Source organism: Mustela nigripes, chromosome 14, assembly GCF_022355385.1.
Source record: "Mustela nigripes isolate SB6536 chromosome 14, MUSNIG.SB6536, whole genome shotgun sequence".
Lineage (NCBI taxonomy): Eukaryota > Metazoa > Chordata > Mammalia > Carnivora > Mustelidae > Mustela > Mustela nigripes.
This window is the reverse complement of record NC_081570.1, coordinates 80,405,802-80,426,157: the sequence shown is the minus strand read 5'-3', so window position 1 is coordinate 80,426,157 and position 20,356 is coordinate 80,405,802. Positions and strand designations below refer to the sequence as shown.

At 46.3% G+C, this 20,356-nt stretch overlaps 1 protein-coding gene and 1 long non-coding RNA gene across 3 annotated transcripts; one reads left to right on the top strand and one right to left on the bottom strand.

Moving 5' to 3' along the window:
• Positions 1-1,331: 1,331 nt before the first annotated feature.
• LOC132001154 (uncharacterized) lies at positions 1,332-2,000 on the bottom strand. Its single transcript, XR_009399540.1, has 2 exons — positions 1,849-2,000; positions 1,332-1,564 (listed from the first exon to the last, which is right to left on the bottom strand). It is a non-coding gene; the product is annotated as an uncharacterized LOC132001154 (long non-coding RNA).
• Positions 2,001-2,114: 114 nt separating this feature from the next.
• F3 (coagulation factor III, tissue factor) lies at positions 2,115-14,109 on the top strand. Of its 2 annotated transcripts, none has more exons than XM_059375455.1 (6): positions 2,115-2,414; positions 3,610-3,721; positions 8,147-8,337; positions 10,679-10,857; positions 11,407-11,554; positions 13,127-14,109. In XM_059375455.1, the coding sequence occupies exons 1-6, from the start codon at positions 2,315-2,317 to the stop codon at positions 13,261-13,263; spliced, it is 867 nt and encodes a 288-aa protein (XP_059231438.1). In that variant the 5' UTR covers positions 2,115-2,314; the 3' UTR covers positions 13,264-14,109. The 2 variants fall into 2 exon arrangements, with proteins under 2 accessions (XP_059231438.1, XP_059231437.1); XM_059375454.1 differs by having other exon boundaries at positions 11,407-11,566.
• The last annotated feature ends 6,247 nt before the right edge of the window (positions 14,110-20,356 follow it).

The window sequence follows — 20,356 nt, the reverse complement described above, 5'->3', positions numbered from 1 at the left end:
TGAGGTCCCCTCCAGCCCTCTGGTACTCTAAGATCTAATCATAAAGGGACTGATCAGGCCAGCCTGATTATCATTATAGTTTAGGCATGTTTCACACTTCTCAGAATCTTCCAAGATACATCAGGTAGGAGGGAGTTTTGGTAACCACTAAGCTCAAGTTCATGGAAGGAGGTTTAAAAAAAAATGTAAGAATAGGGAATAATTTTAACAATTAACTTGTTTCTGTGTAATAAATATCAATAGTAAAACTTCAGGAATGTACTCTTAACAGTGCCAAGCAACAGTGATCTAGAAGTTGTCTGGCCACTGTCTGATCGACAGTGATATCACAGAGATATTATTTACTATAGCCAGTTTGCTTCCTCTTTTTCTTGAAAACAGCAATAAATTTTTATAACATTTTTCAAACTTTTAAGAATGTTAATTCCACATTTACTCAAAAACCTCCCCAGAAACCCAAGGAATTCTTCTCTTCCTTATCTGATAATTTTAGTGAATATGCAAAATAAAAATTTATCTAATTTATCAACCTTTACATCCCTTTTTGTGTCACCTTCTAACATTAAACATATTTTCCTTGCCAAAATGCTGATCTTGACATAACTTAAAGCCCTTTATAATTTCAGGACAGTCAGTGGCTCCAAATGGAACCAATTACTCTGTAGATAGAGCAACAGTTCCCTGGTCTTGGGAAGCAAGTATAACATTTTCTTGTAGGTACCTTCAACTTCAGTGCAGAGAATTGCATCCCAGGCTGGGCTAAATCTCTGTTAGGGAAAATGACTCAGGCCCAGAGACTACAAAAAAAAGAGGCTTGCATGGTCTCATTTTGCAAATATAAATTCTGTGGGTTTTAGGCCTGGAAGAGGTCTCAAAGAGGAAACCATCAAGTGCAGCTTTCAGCTTCCAGGAAAGATGGACAAGAGCTAAACCTGGAGGTGCTATTTCAGTTCAGGCAGAGGGAGAAAAAAAAATTTTGCAGGATTTTATTTCTTTTAAAATGAGTGTATTGCTATGGCTCAACAGGCATTATGGAAATGTGTATGTAGTATGTACTAAAAGGCAAGGCTAAATTCCCTAGAAAAAAGTGGGAGACTCTGCTTGCTCCCTAAAACCTCTCCAGTCTATCTTGGAGGCAACTACATAGTAATAAAACAGAATGATGTCAAGTACTTTGACAACACCTCTAACAATGCCACTTAGAATAGGAGTTAACGTTCTCTTGCCTGACAATTTTACAGGAAAGCCCAGAAGAGGAAGCCAGAAATAGATTCCAAAAACAAAACAAAACAAAACAAAACAAAAAAACAATGCTTAAGACCGGCAAAAAATAAAATAAAAGTCTGATGCTATTTTTTAATTTCATTTTTGATTTCTCTACACTTGGACGGAACTCAGTCCCACGACCGTCTTCTTCAGTGTGAGAACAATCCTTTCTGGAACCACCAAGCTGCAGATGTCATGCTGGAATTCTCCCAAGGGCAAACCGCCAGACTACCGCAGCTCTTCCTCGGTCACTACCCCTGCTGGGCTGGGCTGCGCCTGGGCTAAATGACCTCCGGACCTGTGGGCAGACACCTGCATGAGGCCGAACCTCAGGTGGGAGAGAGCCCAGCTCGCCGTCAGCCCCTACTTGGCGACAGATTCCGAGGCTCGGCCCCAGGTGCTCGGCGCGCCGGGCGAATGCTCCCCGCCGCGCCAGCGAGCCCGGAGCCGCTACGTGCGGTTCAACTTGTCAGTGCTGCCGCTCCCGCCGCCGGGGACAGCACCGGCACCAGAGTAGGGGAGAATCCTTGCCTCCACCTTGAGAACTCCTCCCGAAGCGCCCCCGCTTTCTTCCCCACAGACCTGCCCACTCAGGTCGGACGTTGGGGTCGCCGGCCTGGGTGGCCCGGGGGTGACGGGGCCGGGAAGCCGGGGGGACCCTGTCCCCCGCCGCACCTGGAGCCGCCGGGACCGAAGGGAAGCATCGCGCTCTGCCGCACGATTGAATCACGGGTGAATCACCGCTGGGAGTTTCCTCCCCGGAGGAGGCGGGACAGGGGCGGGGACTGGCCTGGGGCCGCCCACCGCGACGGCCAGTAGCCCGGCCGGAGGCAGGAGTGGGGAGGAGCGGCGGGGGCGGACCGGGGGGCACACGAGGAGCGGGCGGTCGCGCGGCTCCTTAAAGCGCGCCCGAGCGCGGGCTTCCCCAGATTCAGGGTTCCCAGCACCCCTTCCCGCTCTAGCACGCTGCCATCGGCGCCTCCAGCGCAACCTCCCTAGTCTTCGGGGCGCAACGGAGTCCTCCCGACCTCGCCGCCAGCTCGTGGACATGGAGACCCCCACCTGGCCCCGGGTACCCAGCCCCGAGGCCGCGGTCGCTAGGATGCTCCTGCTTATCTGGGTCCTCCTGCAGGTGGCCAGAACGTCAGGTGAGTGGCACCCGCTCCCGAAACCCAGCGGCGCGCGGCCGGAGGAGGGGGCTCGCTCTGCTGCCCGGAGGTGCCCCGCACCCCCTTGAGGCGGCCGAGTCCTCTCTCAAGGAGCGAAGTCCGAACGTAGCCGAAGCCGGCCCCCGAGGCGCGCAGGCGGGTGATGGAGGGTAGTAGTTGGCGTCCCTTCTGCTGGAGAAGCTTGCTCCCGAGTCCGTCATTATGGCATACAGGGATTTGTGGCTCCCGCTTTGAGTTTAGGGAAGGTGTTTTCCAGTGATCACCACCTTGAAGGTGGTGATCACTGGATCACCACTTGGCCTGGTCAGCGTACCGTGTTGGTATATTATCCTTCATTGCACGTGCACTTGCCTGGATAAAGATCCGCCCTTGCGGTCTTTTCTTGGACATCTTTGTTTTAGATTGAGTTAGAGGCAATCTTGCTGCAAAAAGTCGCTTAGATTGGAGCAGACACCACATTGTGCATGCCCCATATGCTTATTCCGTGTGCGCGGCATGGCAGAGACTGACCTGCTGAGTATTGGCAAAACAGACCTTAATAATAACGCATCCTAATGAAACCCATACCATGGCGTGACAGGCCACACCTCTGACTAGCTGTCCGGAAGTTTTTATATAGAGACATGTTAGATAAAAATGGAAAAAGTCAAGATTTGGCTTTCTTATGGTATTCAGCCCTAACCTCTCTCACACGCGTGGGATCTGCCCTTGTCCATAACTTACCCAAACCCTTCTTACCTGGCCTTCCCTGGTGAGTTGAACCTCTGAGTCCTGTACTTCCTGGGCTGGGTCTTAGATATAGCAAGAGGCTGAAGGCTCCTGCGCTGTGGTTTTAGGTCAAGTTATCTCAGGGCTTCCCACCATTCTAACCCCACCTCCTGCATCCACACACACACACCCCTGAGTAATTTCAAACTAGGATTTTGAGATCCTTATCTTTTTTCTTAGATTACCAGGTAGATCTTGCCATGAGGAACTTCAAAGACTTTAATTAAGAAAATAAAAACTTGAAAATCTTTTTTGTCTTGATAATTCAGTAATGAAGCTTTTGTGGTTGGGAAAAAAATGATATGAAGTTAATGGTGATTTGGGGGGGGGGAAGAGGTTTTATACCATCAACGTGAAATCATATGCTGAGTTCATGTAATAATAGTTGTTTCTCTATTGTTTAAAGGCACTACAGAGGTAGTGGTAGCATATAACTTAACTTGGAAATCAACTAATTTCAAGACAATTTTGGAGTGGGAACCCAAACCCATCAATCATGTCTACACGGTTCAGATAAGGTAAGCTAGGTAAAAAAAAAAAAAGAAAGAAAGAAAGAAAGAAAGAAAGAAAAAGAAAATTAAAGTTTTTGATGTTTCCACTTCCCTGTGCTGAATACAAATGTCTTTAATGCTGATGAATGGATGAGAGTATTTAACAGATGACAAAGGGCATTCCTGGTCATTTGCAGGCGAGAGCTATACTCCGTGAAGCTTTCAACATTGTCACAGCTTAAACTGATAGACTGTTTCACTTGTTTTTGGACAGTATGGAAATATTCTTAAATGGAGTCTAAGCTGGCGGTAGATGAACCTTCTTGAGCTGCTGTGGTAGCATGGGAACATGTTGTCCTGAATGGATACTAATCCCATTTAAGCACACATTTTTTTTCCTCCCTGTCTAGACTGAGCCGGATCTAACATGTTGTGGAGGGGGCGGGGAGGAGTCCAAATGTAGACATTGCCCTAAAGCAGTGTTTGATTCACTCATCTTTGGACACTGACTGAAAATTCGGTTGCATACATATACTCAGAGGAGGTCAAAGTTGTGAGTCACTAAAGCCTGGAAGAAATGCTCCTCTGTCTATATTCTGGGTTGTTGGAGCCACGCTGCTTGGCCACTGTCCTCTCTGACTGACAGCTCCCTCCAAGAGCTGGTAGGTTGGCATTTTCAATCTGAGTGTCAGATGCTTGCTGCCCATCTTCCTTGACGGTTTTTACCATTTTCTTGGGGGAGTTTTTGGTTTCTGAAATGTTCTAGGAGGCTCAATAGAGTTCTTATTAAATAGAGGAGAGCTAGTTGAAAAAAGGCACAATGGAATCACTGGCTCCAAATTCAAGGTGTTTTGCTGTTTTGTTTTAGCTTGTGTCAAACCTTTTATATGGTATTCGGAACATAGCTCCTAAGGACAGAGAGTCTCTATGAGGTAGATGTTCTTTTTCAAAAATGAACTTCATGATGACTATTGCTAAACAGGGAAGAGAACTTGTGTATGTGCGTGCTGTGGGCACAGATATAGAGAGAGAACGACAGGAGTTTCAGAACCCCAGGTAATAATTATGGTTATGGTCCAACTCGTCCATTCAGCGTCCCCTAATTGAGAATTGGTAATTAATTCCTCTGATACAGCACTGAGGTTTACCTTAGTAAAACATCTTCCTTCTGGATAACAAAAATAGGATTTTAGGAGGAATGCTTACTCCTACATATATTCAGTCTTGGGTTTGGTGAATATGTGGCAACTGTTACCACCAACCTGATTTTTAAACAGAAGCCTTGATGGGCTCTAAGTTCTCAGACTTTCCAAGACTGCTGCTATTTCTTTATTTTTTTTTTAAAGATTTTATTTATTTATTTGACAGAGATCACAAGTAGGCAGAGAGGTAGGCAGAGAGAGAGGGGGAAGCAGGCTCCCCGCTGAGCAGAGAGCCCGATGCGTGGGGAGGGGGGGCTTGATCCCAGGAACCCAGGACCATGACCTGAGCCAAAGGCAGAAGCTTTAACCCACTGAGCCACCCAGGCGCCCCGCTGCTGCTATTTCAGTAACACATCCTAGCAGAGCAGTGGCTCGCAGGTGCCTGCAGCCAGGGATGAGGGATTCCTGCCAAGACAGTGACCTCCCCATACTCCTGCCCCTGCACTAGAGGCCCTGGGGGCTGTCCCCCAACCCCACACTCTTCTTCAGCCTCCCCGTGGGTAAATACAATTCCTGGGTGAGAAGGATGATGGCAGTCCAGGAAGAGGAAACTTGCCTGGGGAAGGGGAGGGATTGATTCTGACTGCCCCTATAGTGAGTGCTCAGGCTCTTCTGGAACCAGATCTCCCCAGTACCTCAGACCTCCAGCTGTCTAGGTGGGTTGGCCATACTCAGATGGGAGCCTGCAAAGCTGGGAGGAGGAAGGAAGGCCCTCTGTGGGTTTTCCTCCTTCCTGGCTTTCTCCCCTAGAGAAAGCATTTTAATCTGCTGCTCTTCTTCACCCACCCACCGGTACCACCAGCCTGTCCCCATCTCAGGGCACCCCTGCTGTGCCTGGAGCCCCTACTTGGAGCTCTAGCAGCGTTTGCCCTCCCCCCCCACCAAAAGTTTTCAGTGGTAGCTGGGAAGTGCTATTGGCTCAAGCCATTGTGCCCAACGATCACCTGTAATATTGATTCTGTGGAAATGTTCTGAATGCTAAGACGAAACTTCCAAAGCTTCTAGAGAGCAACCTGCTTTTAAATTGTTGAATCTGGCTTCTGTTGGAATTTCTTAGTAATTCAAGTGGGACATTTATTATTTCCAAACCGGGACGTTTTGCAATACCTAGAGGAAGCTTGAAGCCTTTTAAAGTGTTATTGCTGACAATAGCATTTAGAGGAACTTAGTACAGAACCCCTTCATTACCTTTTCACAAAACTTTACTGCTTTCGGGGATCTAGGCGCTTGTGCTAATTTCACCAGAAGAGTACTGTGATTTCTGTGTGTGAGCTGGGACGAATGGAATACCTGTCTCTCGGATGGAAGGGGGCCGCAGAGCGCAGCAGGCTTTCTCCTGTTAACCCAAACAGTAGGTGTGCCGTAGCGATGGAGAAGAATCGTTATGTTCTCACTTTTTAGAATAGAAGTGGTATTATTATTAAAAATACATTTTGGTCATTCTGGAATTAAGACAGCCTCTCTACTTTTATCACAGAAAGTTAGAGAAATGTAAGAAACCAAAATATGTCTGTACTTAGGGCTCTTATGCATGAACTGAGAGAGCTGAATCCACATGGCAGTTTGTTTTCCCCTGATTCAGCCCACAAGTGCAAACCACCTAACACTCAGCAAGGCCTAGCTACGCGAGCCCTCCGGTTTAGCCGTGCTGCTTCCGGGTGCATGGACCACAAGGGCATGGACCCTGGTACCAGGTTTGTAGTAAGTGCCTCGTTGGACATGTCAGTGCTAGGGTACAGAGAAGGAAATACGTGAGAAAGGAGATACGGAGATTCTTGAAGAAATCAGGATTGGAGCACGGTCTTGAATGCTGCGCAGGGCTCTCTGGTGGTCTGTGTGGCTGTCAATGTACATGGCACAGGTGTTTGGATCCAGTGGCTGGGACACTCGTCTACAAATATTTCCATCCTTTAGAAGAATGTCGTGTTTAGCAGTTCCTTAAATTATTTCCTCTTCAATAATGTCTCGCAAAGGAAAGCTCTACCTTAGCCTCTTTGTCTCTCAGACTGTTAGATCCTACCGGTATTGTAATGTGATCATCTTTGATGGGCTGTACTCACATAGAAGTGAGGAAGGCATGTAGTATAATGAGACGGACACATCCGTTCTCACTGCATTAGCTATGTTACCTTGTACAAGGTACTTAATGGCTCTGAGCTTGTGTCCTTATATGTGAAAAAGATCCAATACCTTCTTGGAAAGATTATATCAAATGAAGTTGCCTGAGTAAAAGGCCCTGTATGATTCCTAGCATATGGTAGATTCAGTGATAAATATCCACACCAACTGTGGTCACAATCAAATATAATATATAGAAGATACAGTGATGTAGTACCTAACCTATTATTAGTACATTGACTATATTTCACATAAAAATATATTGACTATATTTCACATAGAATATATAATGTGATAAAATAAGTGTGTAGTAGGGACTCCTGGGTGGCTCAGTCAGTAGGGTGTCTGACTCTTGATTTCGGCTCAGGTCATCATCTCAAGGCCATGAGATCGAGCCTCACATCAGGCTCTACACTCCATATGGAGCTCCCTTGGGATTCTCTCCCTCTCCTTTTTTCCCTCCCCCTGCTCATGCTTTCGCTCTCCCTTTAAACTAAATTTAAAAAAAAATCAGTGTGTTATAGAATGATATAATAAGTAGACTATAACAAATAATTGGGTCTTGATGGGAAATTGTTCTCTCTCCCATGTAACCATAAGAAATTGTCTGCATTTTAAGAAGGAAATTTCTTTTTAAGAAATTAATTTCTTTTTAAGAAATTTCTTTTTAAGAAAGCCAGCACCTGGCTGGCTCAGTCAGTTGAACATCTGTCTTCGGTTCAGGTCACAGTGTTGGGGTCCCAGGTTAGGCTCCCTGCTCAGCAGGGAGTCTGCTTCTCCCTCTGCCCTTCCCCTTTCCCCCGCCCCATTGTGCTCTCTGTCTCAAATAAATAAAATCTTAAGAAAGAAAGAAAGAAAGAAAGGAAGCTACTTCATAAATGGTTGAGAGCACAGACCCAGCAGGCAAGCTGCTGTGTGACTTCGAGAGGGACACCCGTTCTCACCTTGCCCCATAGCCTTATCTGTGAAAAGTGAGTCATTGCAAAGCCATCCCTAGGCTGCTGCAAGGACCGCTGCCTGCTTGGACCCCGTGTGGGGGCTGGTAGTATAACACCCAACCCCAGCCAGAAAGCAAACTGCCTCCGATGCAGGTCCTCTCATTTCATTTCTCTGCCTCTTTTCCTCCCTATAGCCCTAGACTTGGAAATTGGAAGAGCAAATGCTTCTACACCACAGACACGGAGTGTGACCTCACCGACGAGATTGGGAATGACGTGAATCAGACATACCAGGCGCGGGTCCTCTCCTACCCGGCGGACACCACCGATTACTCTGGGGAGCCTCCATTTACAAACTCCCCAGAGTTCACACCTTACCTGGAGAGTAAGTACTCTTTGTAATAACCTTTCATGCTTGAGCTGAATATTCTGTGAGCTTGTGACTCTTAGGCGCTATCACATTAAAGACTAGTATCCATACACAGATCCTCTTTCTCCGGAGTGACTCTTAGGCGCTATCACATTAAAGACTAGTATCCATACACAGATCCTTTTTCTCCGGAACTGGTAAGTGCCACGGCCCTCTTGGCTCACTCCTGGTGTGGTGGGAGGTTAAACTCTGCACTTGTTAACAGTGTCATCATGTAACTCCCCTCCCCCCTTCCCTATCCCCAGGCCCAGTGGAGGGGCTGGGGAGGCATCAGGGAGGGGCCGGGAATGGGTCGGGGAGGAGGAAATCCACCAAAGCTGGAGATTGAGCATTTCCCCCGTGGATATTTAGGAGATTATAAGAGACGGAATCGCATGAATCTCCGGAATATTCTCTTCCATCATGAGACCAGAAGTCCCAGGTTAGGGTTTTCACCAGCAGTCACAGATCTCTGTAGGTCTAGTTCCCCTCTGAGCCCACAATGAGGCCTGCTGACCTTTTCAAATAACCTGAGCAGGCCTGGAGTCTCGGGATGCGGTGGTGGTGTGCCAGCCCTTGCCTGGCCCGCCCCAGCCTGCCTCCTTCATGCCGGCTTGGAAAATGAGGAATGCTTCCCTCCCCAGCCTTTGCCCCAGTAAGCTGACCTTAGAACCTAACAAGGGAATGCAGAGGATTCCAGCCAAGCAGGAGAGTTAGAAATTTTTTTTTTTTTTTTTTTTTTTTGGTCAGGACTATAGTTCTGAGCTAGGTATTTTTAATGAACAGATGTAGCACATTGAGGAGAGTGAAATCAGCTGCTCTTTCAAAAGGAATTAGAACAAAAGGTTAGAATGAAAGGGTGTTATGTTTTTTGTTTGTTGTTTAAAGTTTTATCTATTTATATGAGAGAAGAGAGAGAGAAAGAGAGCACAAGTACAGGGAGCTGCAGAGGGGGAGGGAGAAACAGACTCCCACTGAGCAGAGAGACAGATGTGGGGCTCGATTCCAAGACCCTGGGATCATGACCAGAGCCGAAGATGGACGCTTAACTGAGCCACCCCAGCACCCTGGGTGTTATGTTTTTTATCCGGTGCTTTTTGTATTGACCCTCTGACTGCCCAGTGAGGGAGATTGCTCTCTCCCAGCAGGGACAGTGAGAGGCTGAGGGACGGTCCACCAACTTTCCCCTCTGCTGTCTACAGTGAGAGTGGAAATAGTAAGTAACCTAAACCCCGAGTGAGTCTGTCTGCCCTCCCTGAGCCCCCGGTTGCCAGAGCCTGTCTTCAGACTCCTGTGTGGCCCTCACTGGTGTGTCTCTCACAGGGGCTCAGCCACAGCCACACTTCAGGGACCGTGCAGGGTCCGTGTCACTCATTCCCCCTTTGGTCAGATCCTCATGATTTCCTTTTATAGTTCTTGAGTTTTTTTGTAAGCCACTTCAAATCCTTTTTTGGTATAAGAGAGAAAATATTTTATAGGGGTGACTGGGTGGCTCAGTCGGTTAAGTGTCTGCCTTCGACTCAGGTTCTCCCTCTTCCTCTTCCTCTCCCACTCCTCGTGTGCTTGCTCTCTCTCTATCAAATAAATAAATAAAATCTTTAAAGAAAGAAAGAAAGAAAAGCAAAATATTTTATGTATTAATTTTGCATGCGCACACACACACACACACACACACACACACACACACTTGCTGGTAATTTGTGTTGAATTACTGGGATTTCTACAGTCACACAGCCTAAGCACAGCAGACTGCTGAGCCATTGCAGAGACCCTATGGTTGACACTGGCTCCCTGAGGTCCTGAGGACTTATCCTGCTCTTTCCCTCAGCCCCTAATTTACTGTATCTAAAATATGGAATCTTATACAACTGCATCATTTACTACAACAGCCACTAGCCACAGATGGCTACGGAGCACTTGAAATACAGCTAATGCCATACACCCTGGATTTTGAAAAATATCTCCAAAATTTTTTATATTGATTACATGTTAAATGATAATATTTTAGCTATTGGGGTTTAAACAAAATGTATTATTAAAAGTAATTTCAGTTGTTCCTTTTTGCATTTCCTGCTGTGACAGCAAGGAAATTTAAAGTGACGTCTGTGGCTCCATTATATTTGCGCAGAGATGGCAGTGCCCTGGGAAGTCTCGGGGTTCGGCTGCAGAGCCACTTAGCTCCCGACCGCCGGGGAGCCCATTCTGTACGGCCACTCCACGAGGGATGGCTGGGCTGCTATTAACCGTGACAACTGAATGGGCTTCTGCTTGGTAGAGAATTCTTTGGTTCTAGCGGAGCTCATTTTCTATGTTTCAGCCAAGCTCGGACGGCCAACAATCCAGAGTTGCAAACAAGTTGGGACAAAGCTGAATGTGACCATACGAGATATGTGCACATTAATTAGGAGGAACGGCACCTTCCTCAGCCTCCGGGATGTTTTTGGCAAGAACTTAATTTACACACTTTATTACTGGAAAGCTTCAAGTACAGGAAAGGTGAGGATTCTTTAATCTGTTTTTATGACTTGTTTTAAATTATGGCTCCTTGACTTTACAGCCCACTTCCCCCTTAGTTCAGAAACGCCATAGTGGGATGGATGAGAGAGCAGCGTGGGCGAGGGGCGGGGGGGCGGGCGGTTCTGCCTGGGACTCCAGGCGGACCCCTCCGATCCGCAGGCTCCTCAGCCAAGGATTGCGCCGGGTCGTCTCTGAGGCTCCTGCCAGCCCTCCCATTTCTTTCTCTCTGGAGGATCCCAGAGACAAAATCGGTTTTCCATTCAACGATGATTGCTTCATTCCTTTTTCCCTTTATGGCACATCTCTTCTAGAGGAGCTCAATTGGGTTGGATGTACCTAAATTGGATATTTTTGGTCTTGGAAGAAACGCCCTTAGCAGTTACCAGGGGGAACAGAGCAGCCAAGTCACTTCTAATCCTTTCTATGTCAGGTGTGTCCCTGCAGGCTTTTCCTTCCACAGTGACTTAGTAGTGGGGAAAGAATTCACTCTGAGCCCAGATGAATTCAGAACTCTTTATCTTTTAACAGAAAACAGCCAAGACAAGCACTAATGAGTTTTTGATTGATGTGGATGAAGGAGAAAGCTACTGTTTCAGTGTTCAAGCAGTGATTCCATCACGGAAGGCTAACCAGAAGAGTCCAGAAAGTCCTATTGAGTGCACTAGCCATGAGAAAGGTACGTTCACAGGTGAGTGGCTCTGCCCAGCATTCGCCTGGGAGGCACGGATGCCTTCCAGAAGACTGGTTCCACCCTCAGAACCAGGATGGACTTTTGTTCTGGGAAAAACAGAGTAGTAGTTGTTGTTGTTTGTTTGTTTGTATTGTTCTGGGGGTTCCCTTACAATTTTAGGCATTTAGAAATGCTTCTGTGTTGTCCCTTTATATTAGTGTGTTCTTGAGCCCCTGCCATGTACCAAGCTCTCCACTGAGCACTGGACACTTGATGCAAGTTTACAATTTAACATCAAAGCACAGATTTCTCTGCGTATTTTTTCATACTTAAATTCGATCCTGGGAGTTATGGGGGAGTGTCTGAACCAGCGGCAGCAGCACCCACTAGACATTTGTGAGCATGCGCCATGGGCCGTTGTCACAGGGTCTGGAAGTCTAACCCAGAAAGGAAGAGACTGAATCTACCAGATAGTCTCTCGTGCAGGTGTTTGCACACCTGGGGCCCAGACCCCTTGTGAGGAGTGGCTCCTAGCTGGAAGTGCCACGGGGGGTTCAGTGTCCAGTGAAGCTGAAATCCTGAGTCGCCCTCCAGGCTTTATAGGGAAAGGACTCTGAGGACATTCAGGGAACAAAAGAGTCATAGGATAGCTCCTTGCTAAGGCGAGATTTGAGTATTTAAAAACACTTTAAAAAAATATTTTATTTATTTATTTATTTGAGAGAGAGAAAGAGAGAGAGAGAGCATGAGAGAGAAGGTCAGAGGGAGAAGCAGACTCCCCACTGAGCAGGGAGCCTCATGCGGGACTTGATCCCAGGACTCTGGGATCATGACCTGAGTGGAAGGCCGTCGCTTAACCAACTGAGCCACCCAGGTGCCCTAAAAACACTTTAAAGTAAATTCTCTCCTATTGATTAACCACGATGGAAGTGGGGAAGAAGAGGGCTCTCCTTCCATCTGGTCCTGCACCCCTCTGTGCCATCAGACCCCCAGTCCTCACATCCATCTCCCTCAAGCCAGCTGGGGTTCTGCTGCCTCTTGTCCTCATATACACCCAGATCACTTCTTCCCTGCCTCTTTTTCTTCTACTGAAATGTGTCCTTTAGAACCATTTCAGATGCCACCTCCACCAGGAAGCCTTCCTATTGCCCCAACCAATTATCTACTGTCCTTCACCTGAACCCCGCTAGCACTCTGTGTCTCGCTCTTTGCACTGACCTTCATCTTCTACGATTGTAATCCTGGCCACCAAACCAGCATTAGTTTTAGCCTCTTGTTTCTAACAATGGTTCCTGCTCCCACTTAAATGTACCCTTTCTAGGCTGTCAACATTATCCGGTTTATTAAACAGCCCATTAAATCACGTTCACCACCATCAGCAGCCCTAAAACAGTGAGGGCTTGACCCATTCTTTCCTAATTGAAATGTGTTGCCGTGGAAAGAGCGGAGGAAAAAAATTTCAAATTACACAAAACATTAATTTGGTGTTATTTGGGGTTATTGCCCTCTGTTCTGCCCACTGATGAATGGGATGCAAGCTCTCCAAGTGGAAGTTGATTGGTACTCTTTGTCTTTCAGGAGCGCTCCTCATCATTGTAATTGTGGTGCTCGTGGTCCTCATCCTCATCATCATCCTGTCTGTGACCCTGTACAAGTGCAGGAAGGTGCGCGCGCGGCAGAGTGGGAAGGAGAGCTCCCCACTCAATGCTGCATGAGGCGTGTGTCCTGGGAGCTGCCGTCCGCGATGGAGAGTAGGCGCACTGCGACCAAGAACTTGTAAGACAACTTCCAGACAAATGGAAACACAAATGAGTATCTTGGAGCATAGAGACTCGGGCTCAGAGATAGCTCTTGATCTGACCAGTTCTCACGATTAGGATTCTGGTTTCAACGACAGCATTAGACACTTTGGAATGTAACGAAAGGTACAACCAATTCCAAGATTTAAAAATTTCTATTTTAACACTATGGCAACTTTTGCACATATCATATGTTAGAATGTACATTCTATACCCCAAATGAAACCAAATCACGTAATCAAAACAGATGAACAGGAATCTTGGATAGGTTTTTGGAAAACTTTTGAGAATCTGACTTCAAATCATAGGGGAGAGTGAAATGGAAATTGGGTGAAATTTTCTAACATAGAGAATTCTTTTGTGATATATGGTGTTTAGGTTCTTCTTTTCTGAGTTCTTTAGAGTTCCAAAACAATTGGCAACTTTTATATGAATGTGTTAAATGCAGAAGACTTCTGTTTTGGGGCACATTCCTAAAGCACCTTACAGTTTAGCACTTTAATTGACTCAGATGCTGTGGATTAAGCACTTGACAGCCGACTATATATATATTTTTTTATAAGACTACTATACAGACCACATAGAGGTGATGATTTAAGGTACTGCAAGTTTTTATGGTCCATATTGTATATATTTATATAATTTTCTAAAAGGTTTTATACATGGGGATATTCTATTTATAGAAGTAATATGGTTCTATTTGTATATATTGAAATAATTTATTTAATATACTTTTATACAAATAAAGGTGGCTGGGAATTGTGACTGTTGTATTTATTATACCTTCCATTTTTTAATTTATGATTTGGACTTTGTATTAGTTGGCTCTGCTGCAGGAACAAATGACCTGAAAATTCTCAGTGGCTCACAACAATGCTATCTTAAAACAACAATAAGAACAACAACAACAACAACAACAACAACGCTATCTTGAATTCTCAATTACATTAGTTTGGTGGCTGCCAAGTTGACTGCAGCTCTTCTTAATTACATTCTCATTCTAGACCCGAACCCAAGGGGAAGACTCTATTTGGGTCAGGGCAGAGGGAATACAAAAAGTGAGTACTAACAGCAGCCATGTCTTCAAGCTTTGAGCCACCTCTTAGAACTTCTGCTCACCCGTCACTGGCAGGCAACATCTGATCACACCCGACAACACTGCCTACTGGGGGGCACCACCGATCACACAGCAATGGCAGGGGCACACGATGTCCCGGGAAGGGAGAAAATCATCCAGCAGACTGCAGATGGGAGGGAGTGACTTCTTTTTGTGGGCATGGGGTGGAGTTGCAGATGAAGGCCAGAGAGGAGAAAGGACCAATTCTTTGGACTATCATCTTGAAAGAAAATTGGATGAAAGGGCAATAGAAGATAGGCAGAGAGAGAAGTAGAGTCTCTGGAGTTCATGAAAAGCAAACTAAATTGAGAGCTCTTTGTGGCTAGGACTGGGTCTGGCTCGTGTTCACGGCCCTTTGAAGGAGGCAGTGACAGTAGGCTCGCAGTCATCGCTGAGTCCAGCTGACCACGTTACCTCCCTCTAGAGTATAGAAATAGGGAGTCCACCATTCAAACACAAATAAAACACGGCAGAACAGGGGATTCTAGCTAGACACGGAAATGAGGTTCCCGGCACCTACTACGGCCACAGCTGTGTTTGCTCCCCACTGTGAAAGGCTGGGCCAGTGCAGGCTAGAAAGAGCACCCAGATGGCCCACCCTCCTGGAAGGGGTCCCCCACAGACACCCTGAGCAAGCATTAAAATAAGAGAAAAAGCAGGTCACTGTCCAGTTGTTCATGAATTTCAAATCCCTCTCTTCCTCTGCTCCAAAGAATTCTAAGGGTTATCCACAAAACTCTAAACATGACATGTTTGATATAATATCATATTCTCTGGAAGGATGGGAAAATCAAACCTTTGCTGTCCCCTAAAAAATAGTAGCCTGAAAGGAAAAAAGTGGTAGAAACTTCAGAGAAATAAAGGAAAACAGACCCATAGTGTATTGGGTTCATTTTATTGGTTTGCTTGCCACGAACAATCGGTATCAGTATGGGAGAAGCTGTCATACACTTGGCAGTGTTTCATTATGCCAGAGAAAGAAGGCGTGCCTTTATACCCGAGTCAACAGAAGAGAGCTTGGCATGGGGGCGTGTCCTGCAGTAAAGTGTGCTTTGGCCATTACCTTGAATTCCTGCTCTCACAGGGCTCCCTGGGACAGAGCTTAGTCCACCATGTGGGGGAGGGGGTGATAGAACAAGTCCCAGAGAGGGCATCTGACTGCCTGTTTCCATTAGGCTGCTCCTACCTTGCCAGGAACAACTACGTCATTATGTGATTCTGAGGCCTCATAATCTAAGGAATGTGAATGGATCCACTAAAGAAGGGAAAGCCAGTCTGGATAGTAACGAGGTGTCTGGCTGTTCACAGGGAAGGAATGCATTTCAGATCTGAATGAGGCCACACTGCGATGATCAGGAGGATTCCTGAATGCACTTTAAAAAAAAAAAAAAATTATTTATTTTTAAAATTTCTTTTCAGTGTTCCAGAATTCATTGTTTATGCACCACACCCAGTACTCCATGCAATACGTGCCCTACATAATACCCACCACCAGGCTCACCCACCTCCCCCCCCCCTGCCCTCCAAAACCCTCAGATTGTATTTTCAGAGTCCCCAGTCTCGTGTTTCTCCACCTGTCCTTATTGCTGAGACTGAACACCTGCTGCTAAAATCCACACTGTCCGTAGTACTCGGAGCAGAAAAGCCTATTAATTTTTTCCTGGTATCCAGAAACTGCTGCCCTCCTGTGGGTCAAATTATACTTCATTACTTATCCTGGCCCTTGATGTATCATAAAGCTAACTGTTAGTAAACAAACATTCAAAAAAAAAAAAATTCAGGCTTTGAAAATAGACCTTTACGATCTCAAATTACTGAATAAGTTTGACTTACATATAAGTAGTCAGTACTGGTGAAATCCAAAGACATTTTACTGTAGTTACAGCTAATGACCTATAAAAGTACCTGTCTCTAAAGTAAAATAAGGAACAATTATTCCTGCCCATGAAATAGGAGATAAACTCATTCCCAAGTGCAATTCTTACTTGTTCTAAAACATGAGTATTTAGCAGGTGTTATTTCTTCTTTAACAGTTGCCTGATGTTTGTTACTGCTATCATGTAACTTTAGTTCAGAAACTTATAGTGGGCACTTGTTCCCCATGCCATAGCCCCTGCTTTTCATCTGGGGTCTAGGTGATTCTGGCTTTGCCATTCAATACATTCCTTCCTTGTTACTGCAGACATTGGTTTAGGCACAGGATCTAACCTCATCTAGGAAAGATGAATCTCAGGGCTTTTTCTGGGACTGTGGGCACACTCTTTCTTGGGGAATATAATGAAGAAACCTGTGGCCCCCAGAGCTGCAGGCAGTTATCTCAAGACCACAAAGGGAGCCAGCTTCAGCTGGAGATAACACACTGGAGAGCAGTGCAGGGTGAAGGAAAGAAACTAAGTCACCAAGCTACTGGATCAAACCTTGCCTGAAGTTCTCCCTACCCATGGACTTTTCACAGGATATAAGCCACTTAATTGCCTAAGTAAGCTTTGGCTCAGGTTTTTTTTTTTTTTGCCAAAAAGCACCTGAACTGAAGCTGGGAAAGCACTGACCATGGAGTATAAACAGAGAGAAAGAAGGACGTTTATACTATAAATGTCTGTGTTCATGCCCTCCCAACTACTAAATGATTTTGCCCTGAAATAATCCCTGCTTGCTGGCACTGTAAAGATAGCCTTTTCCATTCAGTTATTTCTATCAGAACACAAACATACTGTATTATTCTCTACTTTAAAAAATGAATCTTTCTTTGACCTGATAGAAGCCCTCATCTGGATTTCCTTCTCATTTCCTGCTTCTTGGACACCATCCTCAATTTGTAAATATTGGATCACCTTAGTGCTCCAACCTATTGTCTATCAATAATCATTCTCTGTGAAATATAGCCAAGCCCATGGCTCTATCATTTCGCTCTATCCTGCTGTATGCCCTTATCATCTGCATGCAGATGACTCCCAGTGCCCCCAGGCTCTTTCCGACACTCCCGAGCTATGCAGCAGACCTAACTACTACAGCATCTCTACCCATATGTCCAATTAGCACCTCAATCTTAATATGGCCAAAGAGAATCTGTAATTCCGCCCCCTCCCAAACCTGTTTCTTCCCATCTTTCCTACGTCAAAAAATGGCACCACTCCTGGCTCAGGCCCAAACCCTTTGTGTCACCGCTGACTTCTCTTTCTTCTCCCATTCAATCTATTAGCAAAGAGGTCAGCTCTACCTTTAAAATACCCCAGTTCCAGAGATGCCTGCGTGGCTCAGTAGGTTAAGCATCAGGCTTAGGTCATGATCAGGGTCTTGGGATAGGGCCCTGCCTTGGGGGGGTGGGGTGTCTATGCTCCGTGGGGAGTCTTCCGGTTCCTCTCTCTCTGCTCCCAACCCCCCTCTTAGCTCACCCTAGCTCTCACTCTCTTTCTGGAATAAAGAAATAAATCTTTTAAAAAAAGAATGCTCCAGTTACAAAAGTTAACCTCCTCCTCAGCTATCCCGCTAACGCCAGCCATTCTCATCTCCTATTGGATTATTTCCACAACCTCCTAGCTGGAGGCCTCCCTATTCCCACGCCGGGTCCCTATATTCCATTTTCCTCACAGCGATCATAGCTATCCTTTTAAAATTATATATTGTGTTTTCAGGGGTACTGCTCTCAACCCTCCAAGAGGACTCTGGGGTGGGGGGAGTTGGAATGATTCCAGATTAGAGTTAATCAAGGGGAAATGCTCACAAGGTGTGAACAGGCACACTGAAGCCCCAGCCTGTGTGAAGGTTGGCGTGAAGGCCAGCGCGCTTAGAGAGGGGTGCGAGCCGGATGCCGCAGGTTCCCCTCGGTCCTCACCCTCTCCTACTCTAACTGGCTTTTCCCCCCGACTTCTCCCTCTGCCACCCAGAGGCCCTGGGCCCTGCGCCAGATGCAGAGGGAACAATTTTCTCTAGGGGTTTCTACCAGGTCTCTCTGCGAGTTCAAAGAGAAAATGGGCATGGTCCTTTGTGTGGATTCTCGAAGGCCTCAAGGAAGAGGCAGGTGGGAGCTGGCAGGGGTCTCACCCCCTCCCATCCCGTCTCCCCGGGGCTCCTCCTTCTCCCCGACTTCCCGGGGGGCTGCCCTGGCAGCAAGAAGCCCAAAAGGCCGTTGAGCTCAGGCACAGGGGCGCCTGCCCAGCCCGACCCGGGCCCACGCCTCCACCGCTGCTCCAACCCTGCTCCAAGCCCCCACCCCCGCTCCAACCCGGTCTCCCACACCCACCCCTGGCCTTGCTCCCTGCTCTGGAGCCGCAGGGCGCGGCGATGGTACAGACAGCGGGACAAGGCCCATGGATACAGCAGTTGTAACTTTCTTCACTTTTTTAACCCTTGATATAATTTTAATTTAGGCTCCCTTTCCAGCAGCTAGTAGAAACCCTTCTGAGTGATTTGGCGATTCCCTGGAACCTCCGCTTTTTCCCTGTGTCCAGTCTGCCACCCCCATTGCCAGGACCTGACTACAGGTCCCTCCACTTCCCTCTGGCTGGCCTTTCCCTCCAGCCTGGGAAATCTATGCTAGGCGGAGATCGCTGGGCTGGAGGTTGGGGGAGCCTCACTCCTACTTGTTGCCTGTCCTCAGTACATCTGCTGGCTGTGCACTAGTCCTGTCTGTCCAGGCTGCCCTGAACCAGAGCAAACCTCATGTCCCTCTGCTTTGTGCTTCCATCTCCCCCCTGAACACTGATCATACAACTTCGGACTAAGTGGGAAGAAGGGTCAAGGCTGAAAGGATCCCTCCAGCCACTTGGTTGAAGCAGGAGCATTCCTCTTCTTACAGGGTGACCCAGACCCCTGGGGAGAGTTCCTTTGTCTCAGACTGGGTATCTGGATCAACTGTGGCCAGGGACAAAGATACTATAATTGGTCCACTTTGAGACAAGCTCTCACCCCAGACCAAGAGCAGCCATGTGGATAGTGGTAGGAAACAGGGCCTCTGAGATGACAAGAGGAAGAAATGCTGGGTAGATGATCTCGGAGGTGCCCTGTTCAGGTCCCAGACGAGGCAGGAGGTAATGGCAAAGACGACGACTTAATGAGAAGACAACAGCAAAAGCTGTAAAGGGTGGTGAGACAAGATAGTACAAAAAAGAACTGAGGAAACTGGCAGGAAGAAACCTGGTTAGGGCCTATCCTCTGTCCCAAGAGCTCTGGCAATATTCTGGGATGGCGGGGGTAGGGGGAGATAGTAATTAGAAAATGGAAATCAACTAGTATCTTGTGAAGATTTTTGACCATTACTCCAATGATCTATTAGAATTAGAGATACTGAAGCACAGACATGAACAGGAAGAAGTCCAGCCTAGTGTTACACATGTGGAACTAGAAACATAAACTGATGGCCAATTTCTAACAACAAGTCCACAAGTCCACAGGTCAAGTGACAAAAATTCAAATTTCTGTTCTTTTCCTGAAATCAGCCTGCAAAATTCATACAAAATCTTTATAAGACACACTAAATTGGCCAAAGCACCTCACAAAAATAATAGAGAAAATTAAACAACTGTAGTTAAAGCTATTATAAGAACTCTAATTTTCTCAAAAAAGCTCTTAGTAATTATATGCTGTTATGTCCATCAAAACAATTCTATATAAAATGCTAAGATTCAAAACTCAACAAATCAACTCATAATTTGTAAAACGAAAATTAAGAACCTTGCCTTACTAAGACTTGAATACAGATCAACTGCACCTTACAAAACTTTTCTACTTCTTGTATAAGCAGATGTAATCCTTTTAATCAGGATTAGAGTCTAAATTGCTGAAGTCTTTGTCTATGTGCTTCTGGGTCTAAGAGAATTTCCTTGAAAACATATCCAATACAAAAGTAAAACTTCTAGATCTCAATATCATCAGCATTTCTATTCAATGTAAGCA